This window comes from Lycorma delicatula, chromosome 2 (assembly GCF_047948215.1).
Source record: "Lycorma delicatula isolate Av1 chromosome 2, ASM4794821v1, whole genome shotgun sequence".
NCBI classification, from domain to species: Eukaryota; Metazoa; Arthropoda; class Insecta; order Hemiptera; family Fulgoridae; genus Lycorma; species Lycorma delicatula.
In genome coordinates, this window is record NC_134456.1 from 139,459,622 (window position 1) to 139,487,552 (window position 27,931).

The following is a 27,931-nucleotide window of genomic DNA, read 5'->3' on the forward strand; positions in this document are numbered from 1 at the left end:
CTGCACCCTACCGACTAAACCTCCTATCTCACCGATCCTCCCATCACGGGGCCAGACCCGCGAATAAGCATTACACCGCTCCGGGAGGTGCTTTCGAGCTCGGGGGATTCAGAGTCTCCGTGCTTCATCACCGTCGTCCATCCACGCAAGCGTGACAAACGACGGCTTCACAGGAGGCTGTCCTTCATCCCTTCGCTCTCCGGTCCTTCTCTTCACCTCAGTTGAAAGCTTTTTTTCTATGGTCTTTCTGATATCTCCACTCTTGGGAGCTTAGGAGATCCAGAGTCCCCGCGCTTCCTCACCGCCGCCCACCCGTGTACACACGGACGGACGTCGACTACACGCGAGGCTGTCTATCATCGCCCTCCCCCTATTCCATCTTCCATGTCCTTAGTTCTTTACTTTATTAAAGAATTGGAGGATCGTATCTCACTTTCAAAAGAAATAAGTTTAATGGCGTGTAGCAAATAATGTGTATATACAATTTAATAGGCGTACAAAGAACTCATGTGGTGTCCACATCAGATTTTGTTTTTCAAAATTTATTGTTTTAAGTAATTTAGGGCCGAAAATATTTAATTAAATTTTAAAATGAAATGTGATAATTAAAGTAAGTAATATCAGTTGACCTAGCCATTTAATTCATAATAGTATTGAAAATTATTGGTTATTATATATTGTTATTATTAGTGTTATTTATTATTATGAAGGTTGTTATTATTAGTGTTGGGCCATTAATTCCAAGATTAACTGTTCAAAGTTTTTTTTTTTGGATCTACGTAATTCTAGGGGTAATGTGAAAGGAAAAAGTTACTATGGGACGTTTTACCTTGTTTTATTATACTGCGTTTTTTCCATTTTTGCAATTTTGATTGGTTACAGCTAAAAAACGAATCATTTATCATAATTGCAAACTGAATTTATCAAGAAACGGTGTTCACCAACATTTTTATCGTAAAACATTACATTAAAATCATGTATCAAATGTCCGTTTAAAAAAAATGATTTATTGTTACGGATACAAGGTGGTAGATAAAAATTTCAAATACACCAAAAAGTAGTAAATTTTGTAATCACGTCGATCCGCGCTTGTTTCTACCCCCCGAGTATCCCTCAGTTTTGAAATATGAAGCCGTTTCCTTACATTAATATCATTCTGTATAATTAAGTTTCCATAACATTGTTATAAAGAAAATGGTCCAAAACAAAATTTATGAAATCTAAATCCTAACGCAAATAATTTTTTGTTCTCTCTTACTTGCTTTATTAATATACATAATGACTAATATTACATATATAATTCCTGTTGTGAGACAAAAGTCTCCAAGGTAAGCAGTAAAACGGTAAAAATTTCAATTCAGTTTTGTCTCATTGAACGGAGTGTCATTCTGGAATTCATTCTATCGTCCTTCTCTTGCCGGGTCAAGCCATGTTTCATTGTCGATCTTCCAACTGCTTACACCAACTGTTCTTCGGTCTTCCTCGTTTCTTGACTGGCGGGATATCAAGAGCCATTATCTTTTTTGTAACACTTGAAGGGTGCTGAGAATCAACCCTTTCGAACCAATCGTTTCGCTCTCGAGAGATTTTCTCCGCCACTGACTCTTTTATTTGAAGGGACTCTCGTATGCGTTCGCTTCTGATGCGGTCCAACTTAGTCACACCAAGAGACATTCGATACATTTTCATCTCTGCGGTCGTGAGATCTCGATCAAACAGCTCGTATCCTGTCCAACACTTTGCTCCATATGTAAGTGCAGGTCTAACAACTGTAGTATACATTCGGCCCTTAAGTTTTAGAGGCATACGCTTGTCGCAAAGAACAGCCGAAATCTGCTGCCACTTCAACCATGCCACGGTGATTTGATGATTCACATCTTGCTCACAGCCGCCTCGTTGATTCAATATAGATCAAAGATATTTAAAACTTGTACACTTCGGCATAAGTCGACCGTTGATCATAATGTCAGGCGATGGTGCTTGTGCATCGCTGGATGGCAAGAAAATATATTCTGTTTTGGATTCACTGATCTTCAGACCGTGACTTTCAAGTGCACATTTCCAGCTACTGAAAACATCCTGCAACACCGCAACACTTTCACTCGTGAGACCCACATCGTCAGCAAAAAGTACGCTCAGCAGCAATTCATCCATGATGTGCGTTGTCAGATAATTAATAACAATGTTAAAGAGCAGTGGGCTCAGCACGCTGCCTTGGTGTACCCCCACGTTCACATGAAAAGCCGTTGATGTTCCTGCCATGCATCTCACCCTTGTGGTCGCATCGCGATATATGTCCACAATGATTTCATCATATCGTTCTGGAACACCGTGACTTCTCAGTGCCGCCCATATCAAATCTCGCGGCACTCGATCGAAAGCTTTCTCAAGGTCTATGAATATCATATGCAAATTCCTAGCAGCGTCTCTAAACGTTTCCACCAGTATACGCATAGCTTGAATTGCATCCACTGTTGATCTGCCAGGCACGAAACCACATTGATTAACGTGAATTTTTGACAGTACAATTTTCATCAGGCGGTTGTTAATGACTCTTTCCCAAAGCTTCATAGTGTGCGACAGTAGTTTTATACCTCTGTAATTGCTCCAAGGAGACTCCATTTTCTGGAGTCTCCTTTGCCCTTGAAGAACGGCAAGAGGAAGCTTTGACGAAAAGCCGCAGGCACCGAGCTTCCGTTTTTAATTTTGTTGAACAAAATACAGAGAAAGAGGATGCCGATCGCTCCAACAGACTTCCACAGCTCTATGGGCACTTCGTCCGGTCCCACTGCTTTACCTCTTTTCATTTATTTCAGTCCAGCTTCGACCTCCAATTCGGTTATGTCTTCTACTTCTTCGCCTGAGACGGGTTCACAGGATGGGTATTCGGTTCGTGGGAACTCCTCGTTCAACAGATTATCAAAGTAGTTTCTCCATCCCTGCGTGTCGTGGTCGTCAGTAAGCAGCCTGCCATTTGCATCCTCAATAAACGTAGGTGAAGTTATTGCTTTTGCATTGTTTCGATGCTGTGCCGCCACTTTAAAGATCATCCCACCGCCGTCCGGAGATTCGAGATCTTCATAGAACTTTTGACACGCAGCAGCTTTGGCTTTAGCTACTTCTTTTGCCGCGGCTTTCTTTGTTTCAACTTTTTGTTGTCGTAGCCGCTCTTTTTCTATTGTTAGTAGTGGATCACACTTCGACCACGCCCTGAATGCTGCCCTCTTGGCCGCCACTGCCTTCTTGACGGAGTCGCCTTTCCAAAACCAGGCTTCTCTTCCGTTTCTCAATCGACCTTTCGATACTCCAAGCAGTTCTTTAGCTTTCAACAAACAGACATATTGGAATGCCTGCCACATCTCGCCAGCATCCAGTTCAGCCTCTGCCTCAACAACATCATGAATCCAGTCTTGCAATTCTGTCAGAAGCTGGACGCCCTGTTCAGTACCCAGTCTTTGCCATCGAATCTTTTTCCACTTTAATTATCAGCAAATAATTTTTTGTTAAATATTTTTAATTAAATAATTAGACTCAGTTTTTGAGTATAATCAAGTAATCTTTTTATTTTTGTCTATTGTTTAAAAATCATGAATAACAAGAGATAGAAAAATATAATTTTTTAACTTTCTTTTACATCCGATAATTGTTAGATTCTGTTGTAAAGTATTTTTTATTTGTTGATATTTTGGAAATAAATAAATATATATATATACACACACACAGTGTATATGAAAAATATGTTTGAGATAAGTAAATATGTAATTTATATTAACTGAGAAATAAATATGTTAAATGAATAGAATTTCTTTTTAATAAATTCAATACCAAACAAAAGAATTCTTATTTGTTTAATTTCTAAGATATTTTTAGTGCAGTTTTCCCAAATAAAAAATATTTAATTATTCTTTATTTTATTTTTTAAAACTGAAATATAAAAAGCTTTTTTTAAATGATAATATATCTAAAAGCAGATATAACACTGGAGGAAGACAAATTATTCCATTCTCTTTTATCTTCTTTGTCTCAATAGGCGAGCAAAATTATATAAGAAATCTCTGATGCAGATAAAATGGCGAGGTATATGTGTTTTGTAGATATGTTAAATCAGAGCTTTGAAATCGTAATCTTTAGTGATGAAACTATATTTCTCGTTATCTGTTCATCAACAACCACTTAAACAGCAACATAGGAGAATCTTGGATGTTGAATATCTATGTAAATTTCTAAAGAATTTTTGTTATAGGCAAAAAAATCTTTTGTATTCTTAAACAAATAAAAATATATTGCACTTCTTTTTTATTGAAATTACAATAATGTTATCTTGTTTCTAAATTTACTAGAAAATTGTATCATTTCACAATTAAATTCAAATGGCCAAGAATACAGTACAATCCTCTCACGTCCAGCTAAACGTACACCATCGTATTATCACGCAAAACTTCAATAACGTTTTCCTGGTCGGTGGATTGATCTAGCTGGGAGTACGCATAGCCACCTGATTCTCATGATTTGACGCCGGGCTAATATTTTATTTTTTCAGAATTTCATTAAAGATTAAGGCATTAACATTTTTTTGACATTATCTCAATCTAGCCTAAAAATTAAAAATCATATGTTAAAATTAAAAGTGTATTGATATGCTGAAAATTAACAAAATATCGATCTAGATTTTGTCACAATTAAATTAATAAATAAAAAACCAAAACAATTATTTTGCTAACAGCATTATCTACATTTATTCAAACAAAAGAAATACTGGATTCCAAATAAGGAAGATTATTAAATTTCATTCAAAATCCTCTTACTAACTAACAAAACAAACAAACTAACGGACTTACAAACTAAGAAAGTGTATTTTTTTAAATTTTATTAATTAATAAATAAAAAAAATATATACTAACTTTTAGAAATATAATTTGTTATAAAAATGATACTCAAAATATTAAAATTATAAACTGATAAAAATATACAATTACTTAAAATATCTTATCTTTATCAGATTTTTTTTAATTGGTGTAAAAAAAGTAGAAAATGTGTAAAAAATTAAACCAGGACTCGATTTTTAAAAATCAAAATTATTAAGTGGTCATTCAATGCTAGGTTATTAAAATGTCAAACTAATACAACATATTTAATTCATTATTTATGTCTGTTTTACGTATTTGTGTAACATTAACGTTTATTCATTAAAAAAGAAACTATTTTTTTTTAACCAATAAATAAAAAAGTGAATGCACAAGCGAAAGTCAAATTTTACGGGAAATATGCTAAAAGTATAAACATTGTAATAATAATATGTGAAAAAAATTATGGTCAGAACTGCAGACCAAAGGTAAACCAAAGCTGTTTCTCCTTTTTTTTAACTGTTAGTTTGAACCTGTTTTGAAATTTCTGTCCTTCTGGGGGAGGAAGGCTGCATGCTGGTTTATCTTATGATGCTACATACAGCTTACATGTCAGTCGATAAGTTGCCACCTTGGTCAGCATATAGGATCAGTACTGGAATCAATTTCTAACCTCACGTATTATAAGTGTAGTTTTACTGTTTCGTTGTAATTAATATTATTATATTCTTAGTGCTGCACTTTTATTAATCATAATAAATTTTTTTTGTTTTTTTTTAATAAAACACAATATTTTAGTTGGATTCATATTTTTACCATTTTTTCAGTATTTAAAATTAAAGGTAAGTTATTTTCAATTTTTTTACATTTTATTTCTTATATCTATTATTCCATAATCTAATATTAGTCAAAAGATTAATTAATTAAAGTTTATAACAGTAACCTTATTCCACAGACTAACCCTATTTTTTTAATAATTATTATTAGGTTAATTAACTAATCATTACTGGGTTCGAATCCCGGTCAGACTTGGCATTTTTAACACGCTACAAAATTAATTTAGTACAATAATTATAAATTGTTATTGTAAAATACTGTAACTGGACAATTACACATATTTGTAGTCATAAAAAAAAATCTGATGTGGGAACCACATGACTTCCTTGTACGTCTATTAAATTACATATACACATTTTTTTTAAAACGAAAAGTACATACAATTTTATTTCATTAATAGCTTCTGATATATTTTTTTATATTATTATTGAGTGCTCTTCTATTTCGTTTGTTTCGTTTCGTTGTTTTAAGTCACCGGCCACTGGGTCTGTGACTACTTAATATTAGTTCAAATATAGATCTTATTCACTTATTGTTCAATTATTTTGCTGAACAGATTGTAAAGTTGCTGTGTTATTATAATAAATAAAAAATTATTATTATTATTGAATTTTTATTTATCGTAATTTTTTTTTACAATCGGAGGTTAATAATTATTAATAAATTAATATATTTAAATAGAAAAAGTTAAATTAAAAAGAAAAAGGGAAATGAAGTCGAATTCGAACCGATGTGCCTTTCCCTTGTAAGATCAAAATATTTCATTAATTAAAATTTTATTTGGCTGTAACTCTAGAACCAATGAAAATAAGTACCACTTATGATACATCGTTGAAAATCTCTCAATGAGGGCTGATTACTGCAGTTAGGAAAAAGTCCAAGATTCAAATGTTTTGGATTTTGCACTTTTTGGACATTTTTGGTCTAGTCGATTGCAATCAAAAGGGGAGGTGTACAACTAGATGTTACAACAGTCCTAAATCCAAAATTTCAACACCCTACGGCTAATCGTTTTTGAGTTATGCGAGATAACTATACATACATATGCGAGATACTACATACATATATAGGTACATATGTACGTACAGACGTCACGCCGAAACTAATCAAAATGGATTCAGGGATGGTCAAAATAGATATTTCCGTTGAAATCTGAAAACTGAAATTTTTCGCGATCACAATACTTCCTTTTCTTCTTACAAGCAAGTAAAAATAATAAATAATTTTTTTTCTTAAAACGTAAACGAAGCTTACATTATGTCGCAAGCGTGACAGCTGTGCATTTGTGTGTGTGTGTGTCTGAAAATTGATCACATGTAAGTCTAATATTTCGAAGACTACCAAGTATTTTTATATTTTATTAAAGCCATTAAGAGAAATAAACCAGTTGTGGTTAGGCAAAAAATTAAATAATGTAATTAAAATTAAATAATACAAAATAAGTGATAACTGATTTATTTACATACTTACACTTTTTTCCCTGCCTCCCAAGGCCGGACCGTTATTTAAGCAATTATCTTTATCCATTTAAGCAATTAAACTATTATCTTCTGGCTTTAATCTCTTGAACTTATATACATGATTTAAGAGCGTATACAATCAGTTGTTTTAACCTTATAAAATAGGTTTATTTTCAATTTATATATTACATAAAAAGTGTGTAAAGTTGTTGCAATGAAGACAAGTCTTGTTAAAATGTGATTAAACAAAAATAGAGATATAATAATCCATATAATTTTTTTTAGAATCCGTCGGATTCTTTGGCTTACTGCCATAGGTTATCTCCTAAAAGTGAAATCTAATTATTTTTGAATTGAAGAAAATTTGCTCCTACATAAAAGAAATAATAAATGTTATGTTTTTTTTTCAAAATAAAAATGTAATTTCATAATTTTTTCCTTTATATTATTTTAATATCTGTTTTGTTAACCATAACATATTTCTGGAAATTTATTCAGTTCTCATAATTTTTTACAAAAAAATTTTATTTTAATCAGAATGTCTTTATCGTGTACTGGATTTGTGGCAAAATATCGATGTAAAACTGATACATAGTGACCACAAGTGAGATTTATAAACATTTTATTTAAATTTTCGAATATGGAAGTTGAACCAAAATTTTTTACAAAGATAATTCGTTATTATTTAATCGTAATTTATAAAAAAGGTTTCATTATTTTCAAAGATTTGAACTTCTTCCTTTTAGGAAGAAGTACGGTTTTCACGGTGATCAGCTACAAACATAAAAATAGTTTTTAAATGTATTTTTAATTAATTAATTAATCTTAATTTCAGACTTAATTTTATATCTCTTTTTAATTTTATCATAGTTGTTAAACGGGAAATAAAAAGTAAAAAAAAAAAAAAATCATGAACAAACTTTTCAGTATTCTGCATAAAATTTTATTAAATAAATAATATTGTTGCTTTAATATAATTTAAAACGCAAATATAAAAAGGAGAACTTAATTGTATAGACAATGTAAAACATTTTATTTATAAATATTTAATTTCTAGTTTCTGTTATCAACCCTAATTAAATTTAATTATTCGTAATTTTAATGACGTGGAAGGGATGCGTGGTAGAAAAGAGGAAACAGTTTTAAATGAAGTATAGTGAACTAAACTGATAGCTGGGCAGAAACTCACAGTTATGGTTATGTTGATCGTTACTGTTGATCTACAGAGTTATCCTTAAACCTATCTGGACGTATGGGATCCAACTCTGGTGTATCGTGGATAATATAGGGTTGTTCTTTGATGGTTGAGTTTCAATCACCAAACATCTCAGGAATGGTAGACCTGAGACTGTACAAGACTACACTTCATTTGCATTCATACATATCATCCTCATTCACCCTATGAAATAATAAATTACGGTGGTTCCGGAGGCTAAACCGAAAAATAAGAGGTACGAGTAACAGCAATATTGAAATAATTCAGATTCCATAATAAATTGGTGAGAACCATAAAAGAGGCGCTGTGGTTTGTTAAAGGTAGAGAAATTCATGTCTAGGGTTACATTCCGTCTACGAAGATCTAAAAATTTGGCTTGGGGCACAAACAGAGGTTAAACAAACATATAAATAGGAGGCAGCAAATCTATTGGTCGACAGCGATGAAACCAGGTGAATAAAACATTTCCATGTGCTCGACCTGGGAGATGTAACCGGAGGAGTGACCGGGAGAAGGAACGTAGGAGTAGGAACACAGAATGAGTCTGTCATTGTGTTGTGAACTTCATTTTGATAGTCAAAATTTATCGTCTTTTAATACTAATAATACTTCCATTACCTTCGAATATTTGTTTTATTTATAGTGTTGTATTCATGTATTGGTATTGATGACATTGTTTTTATTTTGATTCTTTTCTACCTGTAATTTATTTTTTAGTGCTATGTTAATATTGAACTTTACTTGGACCACTTATACAACTGCTTTATCATTATATGAAATGTTGTACCTTTATATGTTTTAATGAGGGGTTTCGTCGGGGACCTCTCTTCACGTAATTATCATTAATCAAATTTACTTATGGTCCCTTATGAAATACCGATTGTAAATGCTAACAGATAGGCAAAAAAAGTTTTTTTTATACACCAACCATTTATAAATTGAGTAATAATATCATTCATAGTTTGAAGCCAACTTACAATATATAAATTTATTTTTAATTAAAGTACGGCTACTGAAGCTGGAACTGATAAAAAGAAAATGTTGAAAAAAAACCGAAAAACTGGCTTTATGATAAAAATTAAGAAAAAGAATGCAAAAAACATCAAAAATAAACTACAAACGACCTATTTAGGTCGACTGAAATGTAGAATATCTAGTCGTATTATCTTTTTACCTTCTAATCATTTTCTTGAGTTTTTACGCAAAAATACTTTTATATTAGAATAATACCGCGTAAGTAGGTATATCATTGCATATCTATTAAGCAATAACGAAAATAAAATTTAAAAAATTACATTATGTAATTCGACAATTAATTCTTCGTTTAAAAGTTTTCAACATAAGTTATTTGATAGAAAGCCAATACAGGACCACCAGATGAATTTCTTCAACAGTATAGAAATAAAGATAAAATTGAAATCGATGTATTTAGTATAAAATAAAATTTGAACATATATATATGTAATATAAACACACATTGATTTGATTTTATTCCTAGTGTGTACATTGTAATCAATTCAACTAGTTGACAATAAGTAACCCCCGGCATGGTCCATTGAGATGAGGATGATATGTATGGCGTGTAAATAAGGTCTTATATAGACTCAGGCCGACCATTCCTGAGATGTATGGTTAATTGAATTAATTGAACCCCAGCCACCATTATTTGTATCTACTGTCTTGTATTGAATTCCGTATAAAAGTAACTAAACTTTAATAGGATTTGAAACTCAGAACCTTCGATTTCGAAAATCAGCTGTTAAATAAATGATTTGAGACAACGAGTTTACCGCTAGATCAGTCCAGTGAGCTATATTTATTTATCTAAGAATGTAACAAAATTTAACTAAATATTTCATAAATCATATGAAATAAAATGGTAAATGAAACTATTCCTTCCTAATTCCTAATATGAAAAAATATTGTTTCATATTAAATTAGCTTTTGTTTATTAGTTTTTCATTCAAATATATCTTTTAACCAATACTTAAATTGTTAAAATGCTAAAAGATTTAAAAAGATATAACGGTTACTTTTTTTCACTATTCCACATGAAAAAATTTGATCCAACATTAGAAATAATTCTATTTTATTTAAATTAACGATAGCTGTTGAATATAATTACACTAGATGAATACATATTACACGGATTAAATACTACTACACTTTTCATTATAAATAAGTGATAAGTGAATTACATTCAATCTATCTCAATATTCCAGGCTCCCATTTCTACTTTAATTCTTTACCGAATGTTTTTTTAAATGATATTATTAATTACATGGATTTTATTAATAGGATGAGTTTTTTTCAACTTATATATCTTAATATATATTTTTCTATTTGTAAATACTTTTTCTATACATATGTTCGTTTATAAATAAAATTACCAGTCGGGTATTCCTTTTACGTATTATAAAATGCAACGGACGTTTGTATAAACACAGTGTAAAATGTAATGCATTATCATTGTCAGCATTCGATCCATAATCTTTGTTTTAATAATAAAAATAATTAGCAAAACCAGTTTCTAAGTAAGCATCAGTAACATCGTATATCCTTTCTTCAATAACATTGTATACTGCAGGTAAAAAAAAAAAATAGAAAATAAATTTAATATTTTTTTTTATTTTCTTAAAATAAAAAAATATGTTAATTAAATAAAAGAAAATAATATATATATTTTTAATTAAATTATACAAAATATCTACTCGTACAAAAAGTAACTAATCCAGTAGAGTAAATCTAATTTTAAGCTGCACTTCAACAGTGACCTTTTCTTAGATCGACTTTAACATTTTTACTCGCTGTGTCCGTTACAGTAAGTTTTCTCAGCATACCCAACTAAGAAAAGAACTTGAGGAAAAAATTTGAAAAAGTTATTGAGAAAAGTTGATTCTCCGAGTCAGTTAGGGGATCTACACGGAGAATTAACCTCGTAAAACATAGGTTTTAGGTGGAAGGGCTGCTTCCTTTTAAAATTGTAAAAAAAATTACTCCCATTCCAAATTCATATAAAGGAAAACTTTTTTACCTTTTTTAAAATGTTAATACAAATCTTTGGTTTTATTAAGTGAATTTTTATTTGTGCTAAATGGAGTGCAGTGTTTTATATGAAAAATAGGCATGCATCTAACCAGTAAGCGGAAAACGACACCCAAATTCTGTCCTATCTGAAGGTTTACTAGTATATACTTGATTTGCTACTTTATGTTAGAAAAACAAAATTAATAAAGCTATGTTTAATAAAAGTCAAATATAATTTTATCTCATTTATTTAATTTATTTTTTTTTAGTGTAAACTAGATTTTCTACGCTATTTCTAAAATATGTTATTGGCATGAAAAGCCCCGTTTTCTAGCCGTTTTGATACGTAGAACTAATTTGATTGCTTATTATTAAAAAATTATTGATCCCGAATTTTCTGAAATTTATAAAAAAAATATTCTAATCTGTTTAGTTTACAGATCCGAAGTTTCAGATCTATTATCTATATTATTTTCCGAGTTATCATTAATTTTCTGAAAACACTTTTTCTGCGCTTTTACAATGACGGTTTAAAATTACTTTTAGCTATTTCATCGCAAAATAAAAGAATATGTTTCATAATGATCAATTCTTGTGAAAATCAAATAATATGTTTTATAATGGTCAATTGTTGTGAGAATTAAAAAAAAATGATTTATTGGGTAAAAATTAATGTTCTCAACCTGGTAAGAGCGAAGAAACAAAGCCCGGTTTTTCCCTCTTTACAGACCACCTAAGAAGAAATATTCAAACAAAGGCATTGCTGCCAGAGTTACTGTTTAAGGTTGGTGTCTATTAGCTATATATACATTTTGTAAAAACAATACATCTTTTAAAAACAGAATATCGTCGTTCCAAAAAAAATGAAAAAAATTTTAAATAGAATTTAAAATGATTGTTATTACTAAAATTTATCAATTGGCTTTTTTAGTATAAAGCTTCAAACCTGAGTATATAATTTCTGATCGTTCCGTAGCTAGAGTTCCAGAGAGACCAATTTTCATGTTTTGAAAATGAAAACCCTGAAAATAGTGAAAGCTTAGCAGTTGTTATTCACAAGGCAACAGTACCTAGCTTTAATAATTCTTTAACTTAGAAACTGTTATGAACATTTTTAAAAGAAATTTATGAAAATTGCTTCAGGTGATTGAGCAGTAGTGTTTTAATCAGCAATATTATACCGTCAAGGTTTTATCATTTACTGTTTTACACAGAATTTTATTGTGCCGTACAAAGTTATGTTATTGCAGCAGAATGTAATGAAAAGATTATTTTTCCCGAAAAAAATATGATAATTAAAAGATGGTTAGAAATTAAATAGACTATGATTACGTTTTCTTTTGATTAGGTAATTATTTTATTTATTGCTATTATCTATTATTATATATATAATATATATAGATATTATATATATTATATAATATCTATTACTACTACATCAACAATTGTAAAATTTTTGATCTTAGTCTTAGAAATTAAATCAGAGATTCCTTAAAAAACCTTTTTGATTATTTAAAAACAAAAAACTTTGTTTTTTAAACATTATTTTCACAGATATCTTTGGATATAAAATAAACGCACCATTTGATTACGCAAATGTGTTTCCATGCGTTTAAATTATATTGCGATGTTCTATCTTAATCATATCCTTGACGGTTATAAAATTTACGTTATTTTAAATTCATATATATTTAGACCTCATAAACAAAAAAGATAAAACAATTTTACACGATTTTTTAAAAACAAATATGCTATGAAACCTTTCTAAAGATTTTTATCTTCAGAAAAAAAAATCATATATATATTAAAATTTAAAAGTGATTTTGTAATAATAAGCTACGAGTATAAACGTATACAGATGTAGGCATTCCACTTGGGTGCGTGGTCGTCAACATAATCCCTCTTCCTCTTTACTACCAGCCAATCGTCTATAGTCGTTTCAAATAACAACTAGTTACGACTCATCACAACCATAACGTATAACTATAATAGCTTGTTTACTCGATCACGTAAAATGACTAATTATGTCATATTTATTTTGATTCTTATTTTCATTGCCGTAAATAAATTAAAGATACGATAATAAAATATAATATAAACTAAAATTTTCTTGATAATTAAAACTTAGAAATCATTAGTCATTGTTGAAACGTTCCCTTCAGCCTATTTCTTCAAATGTACGCATATTATAATCACATATTGCAAGTCTTACGAATCAATTCAATTTGTTCTATACAATTGCCAGCTTCAGTGATTGGCAAGCATTTGTTCACCTTTTCACTGTATACTATTTGAGTAAGGTTATAACAGTTAATGTTTTGTATCCCGTTTTCAACTATGTATTTTTTTGTGAATTAATATTGGCATGATATTATATTTGAATAATTTAATCGAAAAATAAAATTTTAAATGTTAAAAATTGGGGAAACTAAACTACTCCATAGTCAATCCCGTGAAATTGACGTAAATGTCGTAATGACGTAAAGTTCATGACAGAGGAAGCAGAGAAAGGTGACATTATAAATGACCCTAAAAAAATTATAGAACGTGTTAGGTTAGTGCAGCCACTGGTGTCTCGAATAGGTTTATCGCTCGCATAAAAAATGATTAAAAAAAATTCCAGCAGTTCATCACCGTCTTTTTCACCACCAAGGAAAACTTCTCAACGGCCGAAACCCGTCACAGGGTTTGTTGATTTTAATATCCATGTTATCCGTAATACAATAGACCACTTTTATGTTTCAAAAATATGTTTACCTTCTGTTAATAAAATACTCAAAAAACTGAAGGATGATAATGCGTTTCACAATTCAAGCCGATCATTACGTCGGATTCTTAAAGCAATAGAGTTTAAATGGATTTGAATCCCGTCTAATAAGTCTATATTGGTTGAAAGATTTGATATTCGGTACCAAAGATTTACGTATTTACAAAAAATTTCTGAATTCAGAAAAGTAAAGCGAATCGACTAATAGTTTTAGTAAATGAGACGTCCATTCATAGCAATTATAAGCGAAAAATGTGGGTTGGAAAATTGAATACGGCAGAATGTTTGAAGAAGCCTATTAGTAAAGGAGCAGGACAAAAATCTTGAATGCAGGAAGAATGATGGGATTTATACTGGATTGTCTGACGATGTGGAAATCAACTAGTACAAAAGGGGATTACTACCATGATATGAACTACGCTAAATTCTCTAAATGAGTTCAAAATAAATTACTTCCTAAACTACCTAAAAATTCTGTGAACTGTGATTCTGCGTCTTATCACAATGTAAAAAAAGTTAATTGTGTTTTTTTTTGTTATATTTTTTTTTCTCTAAAGTTCCTAATTCAATGATAGAAAGGAAATTATGGTAAATTAGCTTCAGTTTAATAAAATTCCAATTCCTCAAAATGGCTTAAAAGTGGAGTTGTATAATATTATCAAGGAAAACAATAAACGCTGCGAGAAATATTCCATTGACGAGATTGTAAAAGAAAAACATTATGATGCTTTAAGACTATCTCCCTACCACCCTGAACTAAATCCCACTGAACTGATGCAGGCAGATTTGAAAAACTGGGTCGGAAAGCACAACGTAACTTTCATACATGAAGACGTTAAACTTTGCATTTAATCTTTGTATGGATGAATTTACTTTTATTGGGACTGAACGATGGAAACCAAAAATTCATAATTGCTTACAATGTGAAAATAGATATAATGCCGAACTAGGTATTTTAGAAAACGCTGTGAAATTTTTTATAATATGATTAGATGAAAATAACGAAAGTGATACGGATGACAGCAATACCTATGACAGCGATATACTAGTACTGAGGCTGTGAGTGAAGTACCAGTAGAGGAGTTGTGATATTTATCTTGTGGTAAGTTATTTTTATTTCTTATACGAACTAAAGGAAGTATTGTGAACGCGAAAAATTTCGGTTTTCAGATTTCAACAAAAATATCCATTCTGTCCATCCCTGAATCCAATTTGACTAGTTTCTGCGAGACGTATGTACGTAACTATGTATCTCGCATAACTCATAAACTATTCGCCGTAGGGTGTTGAAATTTTGGATTTAGGACCGTTGTAACATCTATTTATGTACCTCTCCTTTTGATTTCAATCGGCTGAATCAAAAGTGTCGAAAAAGCCCAAAATCCAAAAACAGATCTAGATTTTGGACTTTTTCTTAACTGTAGTAATAAGCCCTCATTGAGAGCTTTTCAACGATATATCATAAGTGGTACTTACTTTCATTGGTTCCAGAGTTATAGCCAAATAAAATTTTAATTAATGAAATACATTGATCTTAAAGGGGAAGGCACATCGGTTCGTCAGACTACATCTCCTTTTTTTATTTTTTTTTATTTTAAAATATATTGATTTATTAAGGATTATTAACCTCTGATTGTAAAAAAAGTGTTTTACGATAAATAAAATAACAATAAAAAAAATATCGGAAGTTATTAATCAAGAGGCAATATTTTTTCAAGTATAGTGTTGCTAAAGTAAAAAGAAAAACTCATTATTATTAATGAATGTTAATATTATTTATTTATTTATTTTTTTTATGATTTATTGAAATTATTATGCAACATTTTTCCTATTACTATTTACATAAAAAAATATTTCTATTATTATTATTATTATTACCATTATTTTTTCTGAATTTAATTAAGAATAAATTAAACTCATGTTTAATCATTTGTTGTTATATGTAGTAAATTAAATGATGAAATACAAGTTAATTATTAATAAAATATAGACAGATTGTAATTGTATACTATCTTATGCTAATTAATCATTGAGGTTTTTACCTCAATGAACCAGCAATACGAAGTAGCAAAAAGCTGCAAATAAAATAATAATTCTTATAGGAAAATAATTTTAACGTAATTTTAATAAAATAGAAAAAAATACATCTTATTTTTTTTTGTTACACAGAAACTTTGAAATTGTACGTAGAATACGGATGAGGAATTTTGTAGCATATAGAAAATGCCATTCGTGAGGTATTCTAACGTACTATTACTAATAACAGTAATCAAAACATACCGCTGTTTTTGACTATCGAACTAGTTTTTAGAAAACTAAAAAAAAATTAGATAATAATTTTAAATAATAGTTAAATTTTTAGAATTTTTATAGAAAATATAATACAGTCGCTTATTTTTAACAAATTAATAAACAAAATTTTAATATTTAATTAAACTTTTGTCTTTTTTTCAAGTTCAAGGATATTTAATCATAATAAGTTTGAAAATGCATATTAACACATCTAAACATATAGATGCTAAATGTAACACTTAACAATTAAATGTAAAACAGGTGCTATATTGATGTGTTAATCATTGCAATTGTTTTCATCACGATATTAACAAATATATAAAAATTAAAATACCAAAGAAGATTAAGATATACATCAATGGAAACGACAAACATTACAAGCTAAATTCATAAAATATTTTAATAAATATGCAAAACAACGCGATGTTAATTCCAAAATAATTTAACTAAAAACTGTTTGTTTCGATTTTATTATGTTCTAACTGTTTTTAGGTTATTACCATTATTTGTTTGCGATTTACCACCAATTTAAACAAATCGCTTTATGGCTTTGAGGATGAGTTTGAAGCTTTAAAACTCAATTAGTTGAACAAATAAACAAACGATAGTAGTCTTATTTTATTGACTGAAGTATTTTCTTGATGAAAAAAGATTGATATATGGAAGACCATCAACCAAAAAAAGCTCAAATTGACAAACTTAAGACAACAATGAAAATCAATTAGTTATAAGACATAATTTTAGTTTTTTTTTGTTTTTTTTTTACGTTTTTCACACAGGAATAAATTTGACTTACGTAAAACGTACGAAATAATTGAGTACGTTTCAACATTTCTTCAGTTTTCGAAAAACGTTTTCAGTAATAAAATAAAGTTGTTTATTTCTAACGTAAAATTAACTAATAATAAAACAACATTCGCTTTTTCTAACCGTTATTGTGAATTAAGCGAGTAAGCTTCAAATTACATAAAGATACAACGCGCTTAATATAATAACTTAAGATAAAATTTGAGTTAATATTTATATTTTTGAGCTATGTAGCTTATGATTTTTCTAGTTAATTTTATTAATTTCATACTTTCTTCAACAGAAAAAATGTTATCCCAAACAATATAAAGGATCCTAACATAAGAATCTTTTGTCCAGGAAAAATAAAAATGAACCCCTGTTTACTAAGTCGGTAGTCTTTTTTTTGTTAATTACTTCTCCTTGGGACCCTGGACCTGTTTTTAATACGAATCCAGCCCAAAGGGAAAGACAGGGGGAATTCATTCCTATACATCTTCCACAATCCTTGTTCGGATGATTCTAACCAGCAACTTTGACACCGCATGCCACGCCCGTTTGGTCTACAGCATAGTCTCAATATAATCAGCTCGCATAGGTATGCTTTAAAGCAACCGTGAATGATCAAAAACTGGGTCAAATATTATCCTAATTCCCCATGTTTGAAGTCTAGCCATTTCTGGATATCCGAAATCACTCTACAACTCCATCTACCATTCGTCAGTTGATTCCATAAGACGGTAGTGTCTAGTTTAAGAAAATATCTTAATTAACCAACTATTAACTTTTAGAATTTCTTACTTCAATAATCTATTGCTCTTTTTTTTTTTCATTTAAAAATATATTTTTATTGAAATTTTAGTATATTACAATATTATTTTTAATATTGCACTATCCTGACAAGTGGGGGGCTTGTTTGCTGCCTCCTTTCACTAATCGCGTTGTTTCGGACGATCTTCTGAAGAGGTTCTGTTTCGGTCTTCTGAAGAGGATGGTTCGTAATGAGTGGCAGAGTGAATGGAATGCTACCACCTACAATAGACTTCGTCCACTTAAGAACATTGTATCACCGTGGAATTCTTCACGCAAGAATAATCGTCAAGAGGAGATTACTATACCGTTTGCGAATAGGGCACCTAGGACATCTCATGACTCAGACCGATGCACCCGTTTGTGTTCGCTGCGATACCCAATTAACGGTACATCACATCCTTGTAGACTGTGTTTGTTATGCGGCGTTGCATCGGAAATTTAAATTAGGGGCTAACAACCGAAATATTTTAGGAAACAATGTGACGATGTTATCGAATGCCTTGTTATTTCTTAAGACCGTGCATCTGAATTCAAAGATTTGGTTATTATTATATTTTGTTTCGTCTATTTATGCCATTTGGCCATGCCAGATGATAATTTCATTGTTGTAAGTTAGATTTTTAATACTGTATTTCATTGTGGTTTTATTTCGTCTTTAACACACGGCATAGGCACTTTACACCTATGTTGTACTATATGAAGAATATTTTTCTTTACGATACTGCGTGATGTAATAGTGTAATATTAATTTGAAAAAATTTATCATTAAGTACGAGTATATTCACGCATCATTTCAGTCATAAAATCATATATTTATTTTTTTTTTACATTTGTTGGAAAGTTTATTTTAAGAACAAAAACGACTGGTAAAATATTTATTAATTTATTTTTCTAATGTACTATAACAACTATTCAGGGTCGACTTTTTATTCAGTGTGTGATGCATGATTTAAAAAAGTACATGAAAAAAATTTGCTTTACTCCTAATAATTTAATAATGAAATAAAACGTGTATCTCTTCCACAAAAAAAAGTCTATAGCCTATTCTTTTTTTTAATTTACGATGAACACAAAAGGATGTAAATTCGAGGCCGCATCGTAAAATATACATTTAGTACAGTCAATTTGTATTTTTATTTGAAAATACTTACCTACCGATTGATGTTTTTCCCATATGTTAGGGGTGATGAGGGAAGCTTAACTCCAGATTTTTAACATCCCCCTCCCATAGATTTTTGAAAAACTCAAAAAGTTTTTGAAATGCGTGTTTCTCTGAATCTATGCATTTTAGAGAAAAGTTTTTCAAACAAAAAGTGTAGAGGATATTCTCCTCTACAAATAATGTCTTTAAAGTTACGCCGTATAATTTGAAATTTAAATACTAGGTGGCGCTGAAGTTGTAAAAATCATGTTTTTTCGGTTTTTCACCGGAAAAAATTGTTTTTCGTCTGTATTGCATTTGGAAAAGCTGTTAATCTTAAAAAAAATAGACAACTATTATTTAAACAATTTTCTTGTACGACTTACCGTTTTGGAGTTGTAGCTTGTGAAAGAGTGAAAATATTGTGAATTGGGCACGTGTTCGAAACCGGTCTACTCGTTTACAACGTTTTTTACAACTTCAGCGCCACGTAGTATTTCAATTTTAAATTATACGGCAAAACTTCAAAAACATTAATTGTAGAGGAGAATGTCCTCTATATTTTTTGTTTGAAAAACTTTTCTCTAAAATGCAAAAGTTCAGAGAAAAACGCATTTAAAAACCTTTTTGAGTTTTTCAAAAATCTATGGGAGGGGGATGTTAAAAATCTGGAGTTAAGCTTCCCTCATCACCACTAACGCATGGACAAAAAATCAATCGGTAGGTAAGGATTTTCAAATACAGCCTATTTTGATGACAAATTGCCTGAACTAGTTAATTTTATCGTTCTTTCCTTAATATTATAATTACGTACTTCAAAATTTATAAATTATATTTCAGATACACACACATGTGTGTGATACACATACATATTATCACATTAATATGTATCATAATACTGGTAACAAGATTACAAAAAAAAAGATTATTCTTGATAATACGTAAAAATATTACTTTGTAGTATTTTTTTAAAGAAGAAAAAATAATTTTGTCTTTGTTGCTGAACTTTTTTATTTTTAAATGCTCTAATCGTACTTAATAAATATTAAAATTTATATATTTCTTACAATCATTTTAAAACTCATAATTTAGAAAAATTCCACATATATATAACCAAAAAAAATCTAATTAAGGAACAGAAATTTTTTAAAGAATACAAATTATTTAAACAAGTACTAAATACAAATAAATACAAATAAAAAGAAATAATAATCATAACTAGAATATCATTTCTGATAACATGGTTTCCTTTTAATTACATTTCAATCCACTAGAGCATCCATCTTTATATTCTCTTCAGTGTACTGTTAACATGCAAGCAGTCATGACTGTATACGTATTTTAACTTTTAACTTAATTGTAATTATATTTTAACTCCTGATGATAGTTTGAAAAAAACCGAAAGATCTTGAGGACTTAACACTTACTTGCTTATATTACTTATTAATTATTTTATTAAAATATACCAGCAGAACCATGTTCAAGAAATAAATGTCAATATATCTGGAAGTTAATTGATGGAATGTTATTGATACTGACTGGTGAGAAAACTGATTGATTGAATTTGGCAAATTTCAGCCATTAGAATAGCTACCATTAAATTCAATAGAAATCTGGAAAATATTTAGTAAAATAATATTTTTCAGTACTTTCTTTCTATGAATCATGAGAAATCAGGGACAGTAATTTTAAAATCATTTATTCATTAGAGTGAAGTACAGACGAATCTCCACACACACACACGCGCGCGCACAATCAATATAAAATGTTAAAAAATACACTTGATATAACTTTATATGTATAATTTAATCAATATATAGTCTGGAAATATTCCAGTGTGATAGCCTACATTACCTATGTTGAAGTTTTAACCATCTTCATTAATAAAAATTATGTTATACAGCCATTTAATTTTTTTTACAAAAGAGAAATCTATGACAAGACTCAAATTTTTGAAAGTAAATTCGGAATTTAATTATTGGTTTAACTCTTATTTATGTTAAGGAAATTACATTTTAAGTGAATGGTATTTTCTTACTCCTCATACTTCAAAATGTAAATAAAATCCAATTTCAACTCCCCCCCCCCCCCAAAGTTCCACCGTGCGATCGAAAATAATACCGTAATTTTCTTCGAAAGGTCCGTTAAAGAAAACAAGATCTATTTATTAATGTACATCTAGCCAATTCGACAGTATTTAAACTGTTGCGTATCGTATTTAATTTTATAGCATATGTCTATTTTGGTTTTTTAATTTAATCTTTTTGTTTTGCTAGAACTTATTAAAAATTTTGGATATGCATATTGTTTAGTTTGGGCATCCTGATATTTTGAAAAAGATATTTTTACTACTACCTATGAGGTACAACCGAAAATACGATTTTTTTTATTTAATAACAGTATGTTTTTTTTTTTTATTGTAATGATTTTGATTTCATAAACAACTCCTACTGATTCTACTTTTTTATATGCCGAATTTTTTATTTTTTTTTAAATTTAAAATAGAAAACGAAAATGATGTCGAATAGTTAAAATATCTTTATTTTAAACAAAAATAGATAAATATTGTGTAAATTAACTATGCGAGAACTCAAAAAGTAGAATTTTAATTAAAAAATTGCTTGGAACAAAATCAAAAGTTTTATTTTTAATTTATATTACATGGCAATTTTCTTGTAGTTTAATTAAGGCTACCACCCACTTTTCAGTCCATAATTAAAATTGTATAAAGTTTATGAAACGTCTAGTAACAGTTTTATCTGACTAAAAATATTGATCATAATTCGATAAATATTTAAAGTCTTGATCAATTTGTATACCTTCATACAAGGTATTTCCTGTCCATTGCTTGGCTTCTCCAGCATCAGGACAAGTGTTAGTAGTATCAAGAAGGCTTAAATAAAACAAAATTTGGTCGGTGACCTTATAATTCCTTATATAGGACGTATATGTTTTAGTTATATCATCAACAAAAATATAAGAAATGAGCATATAAAAACATATTACAGGGGTAGTTAATACCCAATATATATATATTTTGGAAAATATTGGCAAAAAAATTAAAAGATTTTATATCACATAAAGAGATAACAATTTTAAATAAATTTATAGTATGTTTTAAGTATGATTCAAAGAATGTTGTAACAACAACATTAAATTGATTAATTGAAAGAACGTGCCATCGCATTCCTTGCAAATTGCTTTTTCTATTTAAAACTAGATTAGATATATACTTTTATCACTGTGTGAAATTAACGTACACTAAGCTTTGAATAAAAATATCACATCACGCAGAAAAAACTTTCACTCAGAATTAACACGGTGCAATAGAATTAAAAATGCTAAAATTACAAAGTAGGGTCATCAATAAATATATAAATTAATATTGTCTTTATTATTTTTTCAGTAAACTGACGTTACATTGGACAGGAACTGAGATACACCTGTGAAAATTCATTGAAACTTAATAGTTATCGGTAATTAAAGATTGTGAATTGAAAAATAAAACTATACATTGTATGAGTGTTCACTATTCTTCATAAACATAAATTAACGCTTTTTTATGAATTAATACTTCAAATGAATGAAAAATTTAATTTTTGCTAAAGTTTTTCTTGTGTCCTGTTAATTTGAACCTCATTCAATTATACTTCTTAACATAAGTATAAAAATTCTTAGACATTAAAAAACAATGTTAATAATTATTGATTCCGTAAATTTACAAGTAACATTAAACAGTCATTTTTTTTTTTTTATTAAATTAACAAAGTTATTTACTCATAAAAGCAAATAATCTAATTTATTCTCTGAAGAACTCCCTCATGAACGAATTGAGTTAAAAGAACTTTTTAGTCTTTACTATAAAAGTATTTGTCTTACGGGAACTGTCGGAAATAAAACGAGTATTTTACTTATTTATATTATTTTAAATGATAATGCATTAAGCTTAACATTATCAATTTCTTTAAACCCTGCCTCCCGGAACCAGACCCCCAATTAAGCATGAATACGTTTCCGGGAGGTATCTTCGCCTCTAGCCTCCAGATGAGGGAAACGCCAGGCTCGGCTATGCCGTTCCGGTCTCCGACACCAGAAACCGGGACTCAGTCCTGTGTGCTTCGCCTCTAACGAGGACATCCCAGAAGGGACGGCTCCGCCGGGACTCAGTCTTTTAGCTCAGGGGCTCGAGAGCACCCGCACTTCATCACCACCGCCCACCCGTGAAAGCACGGGTGAACGGCATCTCCTTACGAAGCTGTCTCTCATCCCCTTTCTTCCCGATATTTCATTTGCAGTATACCCGACACCATCAATTTAAAAAAAAAAAACAAAAAAAACAGAAAAATCTGATAAAGTGAATCATATATCCGGTATTACGTTACTTATTAGTAAAAATTTTTTAATGTTTAATTTTGCAATCTTCTCTTTTATGTTAGAATCATCAAAGTTAATGTATTCTTTAACATTAAATAAATTCAATTTTGTCCTAATTTTCCCACCGTTCAACAAGTTTCTTATTTCCTTAAACAAATAATACTCGATGCTCACTCAATTAAGAATGAAGTCAATTCCTTTATAATTGCTTCGATGATACTTGAATGCATAAGATTCTACCTATGAAAACTAAAAATCTATTCCAAACGTTAAAATCATTTCATTATACTAGATAATCGTTTTCTTATAATTAACTTATCGTGAATTACAATATTAATATTGTGAATCAAATAAATTTTTCAAAATATTTGCGGCGAGAAGTCTAAAGAAGCTGAAAAAGAATGTAGTACGTAATAAGTTTGATCAATTTTTATTGCATGACTATGCGCCGTATAAGATAAAAAAACAGGCTGTATTTTATAAGACATTTACAGGACAAATCTACAAGATAAAGACATACTAAAATAAGGCATTCCTCTTAAAAACATTTGTGTCGATCCCTAATGCTTATCTATAACACCAGCTCATCTACATCCTACACCGTTCCTTTCTGTTTATTTCAGAGTGTATATTCTCTTTTTGTCACAATCTGTTAATAGTACCTTCGACTTCTTTTATTCCACTTTCTTCTCCATTGATCCATTTCTTTTATTAAACCTTCTTCATTCATAATAATAGGTGAATAAGATATTTTTTCTTCTGAATTCAAGTAGATTTTATTGTTGGATGAATGGCTTTATATCAGATTATTTTTCACTTAATTTTATCCATTCATCCCCACTTTTTATTTTATGAGCTCTTTTAATAAAAGTTTTTTCATATTAATGTCCCTATATTTTTTCGTCATGAAAACAACCGCTTTCAAGAAATTGTTTATAATTTTTTAATTTAAGTATTCAATTACAAGCCTATTTTTATTTCTTTATCATGTTTACGTTGACATGTTTACTACATACACGTAAATGTATATGTATGTTCAAACTTTTTTCATCCAGTTAATATTAGTAAAAGAAGGAAAAATTAGTTCTTTCCTCTTCTTTTTTTTCTATTTGAGAAGCACAACCATGATTGAAGTAAAATAAATTGATTACATTATATGCCTCATTAAGCAAATCTTAATTCTTTGTGCAACAAAACGTTTAATTTACTAAAATATTATATCTAATATTTATCTAAAATATTATATTTTCACGTAAATGAAAAAATAAGCTGATGTTTTAGAGAATAAATTAACGTATATTATATTATAAGATCATTATTTTTCTCTAAGAAACGATTTCAAGTTTTACATAAAAATTACCTTGAGTAGAAACGTACGCAGTACGTTATAATAAAAATCGATTGAATATAATTGCTATTACAGTGGCGAAAAAAGTTTTAATTTTCTTAATTAATTTACATTAATGTTCAAGATTTTGTATTTTTTACAAAATGATTTTATATGATAAACTTTTTTAAAATATAATTTAATAATATTCATCATGATTTTCTTAAATATACCGAACTGAGATCTGTTTATTTATGAAAAAATTTAGATTTCTTCCCATTAATTTTTTTTTTTTTAATTTTATAAACATCAAATAGATTATTATTATTATTATTACATTTTTTAACTTTGAAAGTTCAGTTTATAAAGTCACATAAATTTGACGTAATACAAGGTAAACACCTAAGGTATGACCTTTGTGAAATATAAGAATACAATCTATATAATTCTTTGTTGATTTTAATAAACCAGTTTTATTATTGTAGTTAACAAGTTCAAGTAAATGAGGTAAGAAGGTTAGTACTTGTTTCACAGTTCACACACAACATGATATGCAACCATACAGTGATATCTGTTGCTGGTTTATTAAAAAAAAGGAAAACAATTTCTGGTTTGATTATTAATGATTTGATTCTGATTTGTAACATTATTAAAACATTTTTTTTTTATCTACAACAAAAATTAAATAAATAAATCCTACATTTAAAAATAATTAATTAATATTCTGTTTAGTAATTAAATCCTAACTAAAGCATGTCCTGTTAATTTTGAAATAATATTCTATAATATGGAACCAAATAGTTGTGGCTCGTGTATACTTATACGCGTTCCACAGTACTTACTGTGGAACTGCAGCAACCCCTATTTCCACTTGATATTATCGATAAAATTTAATATGAGTCCTTTTTTCTTTAATTCTTTGTTTATTCTTGTACAATATATAATCCTTAAGCTTAATGTCAGTAGCCATCCCCCGTTTATAAAAGACAGAAAAATCTTTGTGTGGAACTGTGCGCTTCACAGTTCCAGTGCGTGGTGTTTGGCTGTTGTGCACATGCGCACATAGGAAGCTGCACGCGAGACTGTGAGGGACAGAGAGTACTCTCGCTTCCGCGGCGCCGACCCTGGCGTGCTGGTGGAAGGTAGTTTTTTATTACTCCGTATATGAAACGTTCCTTGTTCGTTCCTTTTAGTTGTTTAGTCGGTGAAAGGAGTATGAAAATGGTTTATTTGTTTTTTTTTAGTAGTGATCAGAAGATCACTAGCAAGGGCTCTTTGATTGCCAAATCTGTCCAAAAACACGCTGGAAGGACAATAGAGAAGATAATCAGTAAAAACTAATTATGTATTTGTTCTGTGCATATAGAAATTTTAATTAAGCACCATTGGACTATAGTGTTATTAATAAAACATTTTATTAAGTTATTACCTAACAGTACTAAAAAATATTATCTGTATTGACATTTTATTATTTATTTCTGTTAAACCGAATACGGTTTTTAAGCACAATGTGCGCGCGTGCGCATGTGAGTATAAGCCGCGCATCAGAAAAATCCGCGTGACGGGAAAGCCCTACAACTGTATTGTCGGCTGTTTATCTTTTTATAATCGGAAGTAGGTGAAAAAAATAATTACATGACAATCCGGAAGGATAGATTGTGGAGAAATTAAATAAACATGTGTAAAAATGAAATTACTAAATCCTAAATGTTTTCTACATAATTTTCATTCTAAGAAAATTTTAAGAAATTGAGTTTATTACACGTCTACTTAAATAAAATTTGATCAACAGTTAGAATGTAGTTATTTAGAAATAATTTTGTAGTTATTCTGGAACTTAAGATACATAAATAGAAAAACTAATAATTCCGTCATTTGTGCGTATAAATTTTAAATGGAAGTATTAGTAATTTGATTGTTAGGGTTTCATTTAACTTAGTTAAACACTCAGACTGACAGCTGTGCATTTTTTTATTTTTACAAGTAATTGTATCCATTCTTAAAATGATCTATATAGTGTATTGTTATGTACCGTTTAGAATAAAATATTTATTTATCTATAATCTATAAGTTACTGATTTTGGCTCAGGTATGCGCATTAATCCCTCATATTTTCTTCTAGTGTTCTACTGATAATTTTTTTTATCAAAGGAGGGGAAACCTTTTATACGCCCCAGTGGTCTCACACCCCCATAGTAGTGTGGGACTCTCCCTTGCTAGCTTACCCACTAAAATCACTTCCCCTCCAAAACATGGAATGACGGACCCACCTTACGGTTTTGTCACAGCACCTCATGTGTCTTGTTTCCATCCGTGCCAACATTGCTGGCCCCACGCCTCAAACTTGTCGGGATCCTGCAGGTTTTTATTATTATTAATCTCAACCTTGCGGCCGGACTCCTGTCCCAAGGGTGACTCGGAGGTAGTTATTCATCCCTGGACATCTTCTGCCAACTTGGTTCAGATGATCTTAGCCAACATCGTAGATACCTCTGACACGATCGTTCGGTCTGTACCTCAGCCCCATTGATGTTTTCTGGGGTAAACAAGCCGAATTCTCTCCTGCATGCTTCCTTATGTTGCAGGGACCTTATGTTGCAAACGAACACCGTGCGTTCTGCGGTGTCCTCCTCCCCACAGTAATGGCAATTCATGGAGTATCTCAGCGTCCACGCTCACAAGTATGGATTGAATCACCCATAACTGGTAAGGACTCGTACCCTCATACCCCAGTTCCCAGTGTTTGCTGCACAGCCATCTCTGGAGGTCCAAGATCAGTCTGTAGATTCATCTGCCTTTCGCCGACTGATCCCATCTCAACTGCCGTATGCGGACAAGCGATGCCTCCGCAACCGTCTTACCCATCTCCCTACTGATAATTGGGCGGAGAAGAATCATTTTGTATGGGCGAATATTAGACCGTTAACACATAACAATTTTTTTAATAAAAGGTGCTTTAATGGAAGATGAATCCTCGATAAAAAATTTGGTTGTTAACAAACTGTTGTAAACATTAACGCTTTTGTTAATGCCCAATTAATCACTTT

General features: G+C 30.0%; 2 protein-coding genes across 2 annotated transcripts; both read right to left on the reverse strand.

The window, feature by feature from the left end:
* Positions 1–1,434: 1,434 nt before the first annotated feature.
* LOC142319959 (uncharacterized) lies at positions 1,435–1,806 on the reverse strand. Its single transcript, XM_075357636.1, has one exon. It carries the CDS (start codon positions 1,804–1,806, stop codon positions 1,435–1,437), a length of 372 nt encoding a protein of 123 aa, XP_075213751.1.
* A 1,001-nt stretch (positions 1,807–2,807) lies between these two features.
* On the reverse strand, positions 2,808–27,699 carry LOC142319960 (uncharacterized). The gene is made up of 2 exons (XM_075357637.1): positions 27,613–27,699; positions 2,808–3,476 (listed from the first exon to the last, which is right to left on the reverse strand). The coding sequence occupies exons 1-2, from the start codon at positions 27,697–27,699 to the stop codon at positions 2,808–2,810; spliced, it is 756 nt and encodes a 251-aa protein (XP_075213752.1).
* Positions 27,700–27,931: the final 232 nt, after the last annotated feature.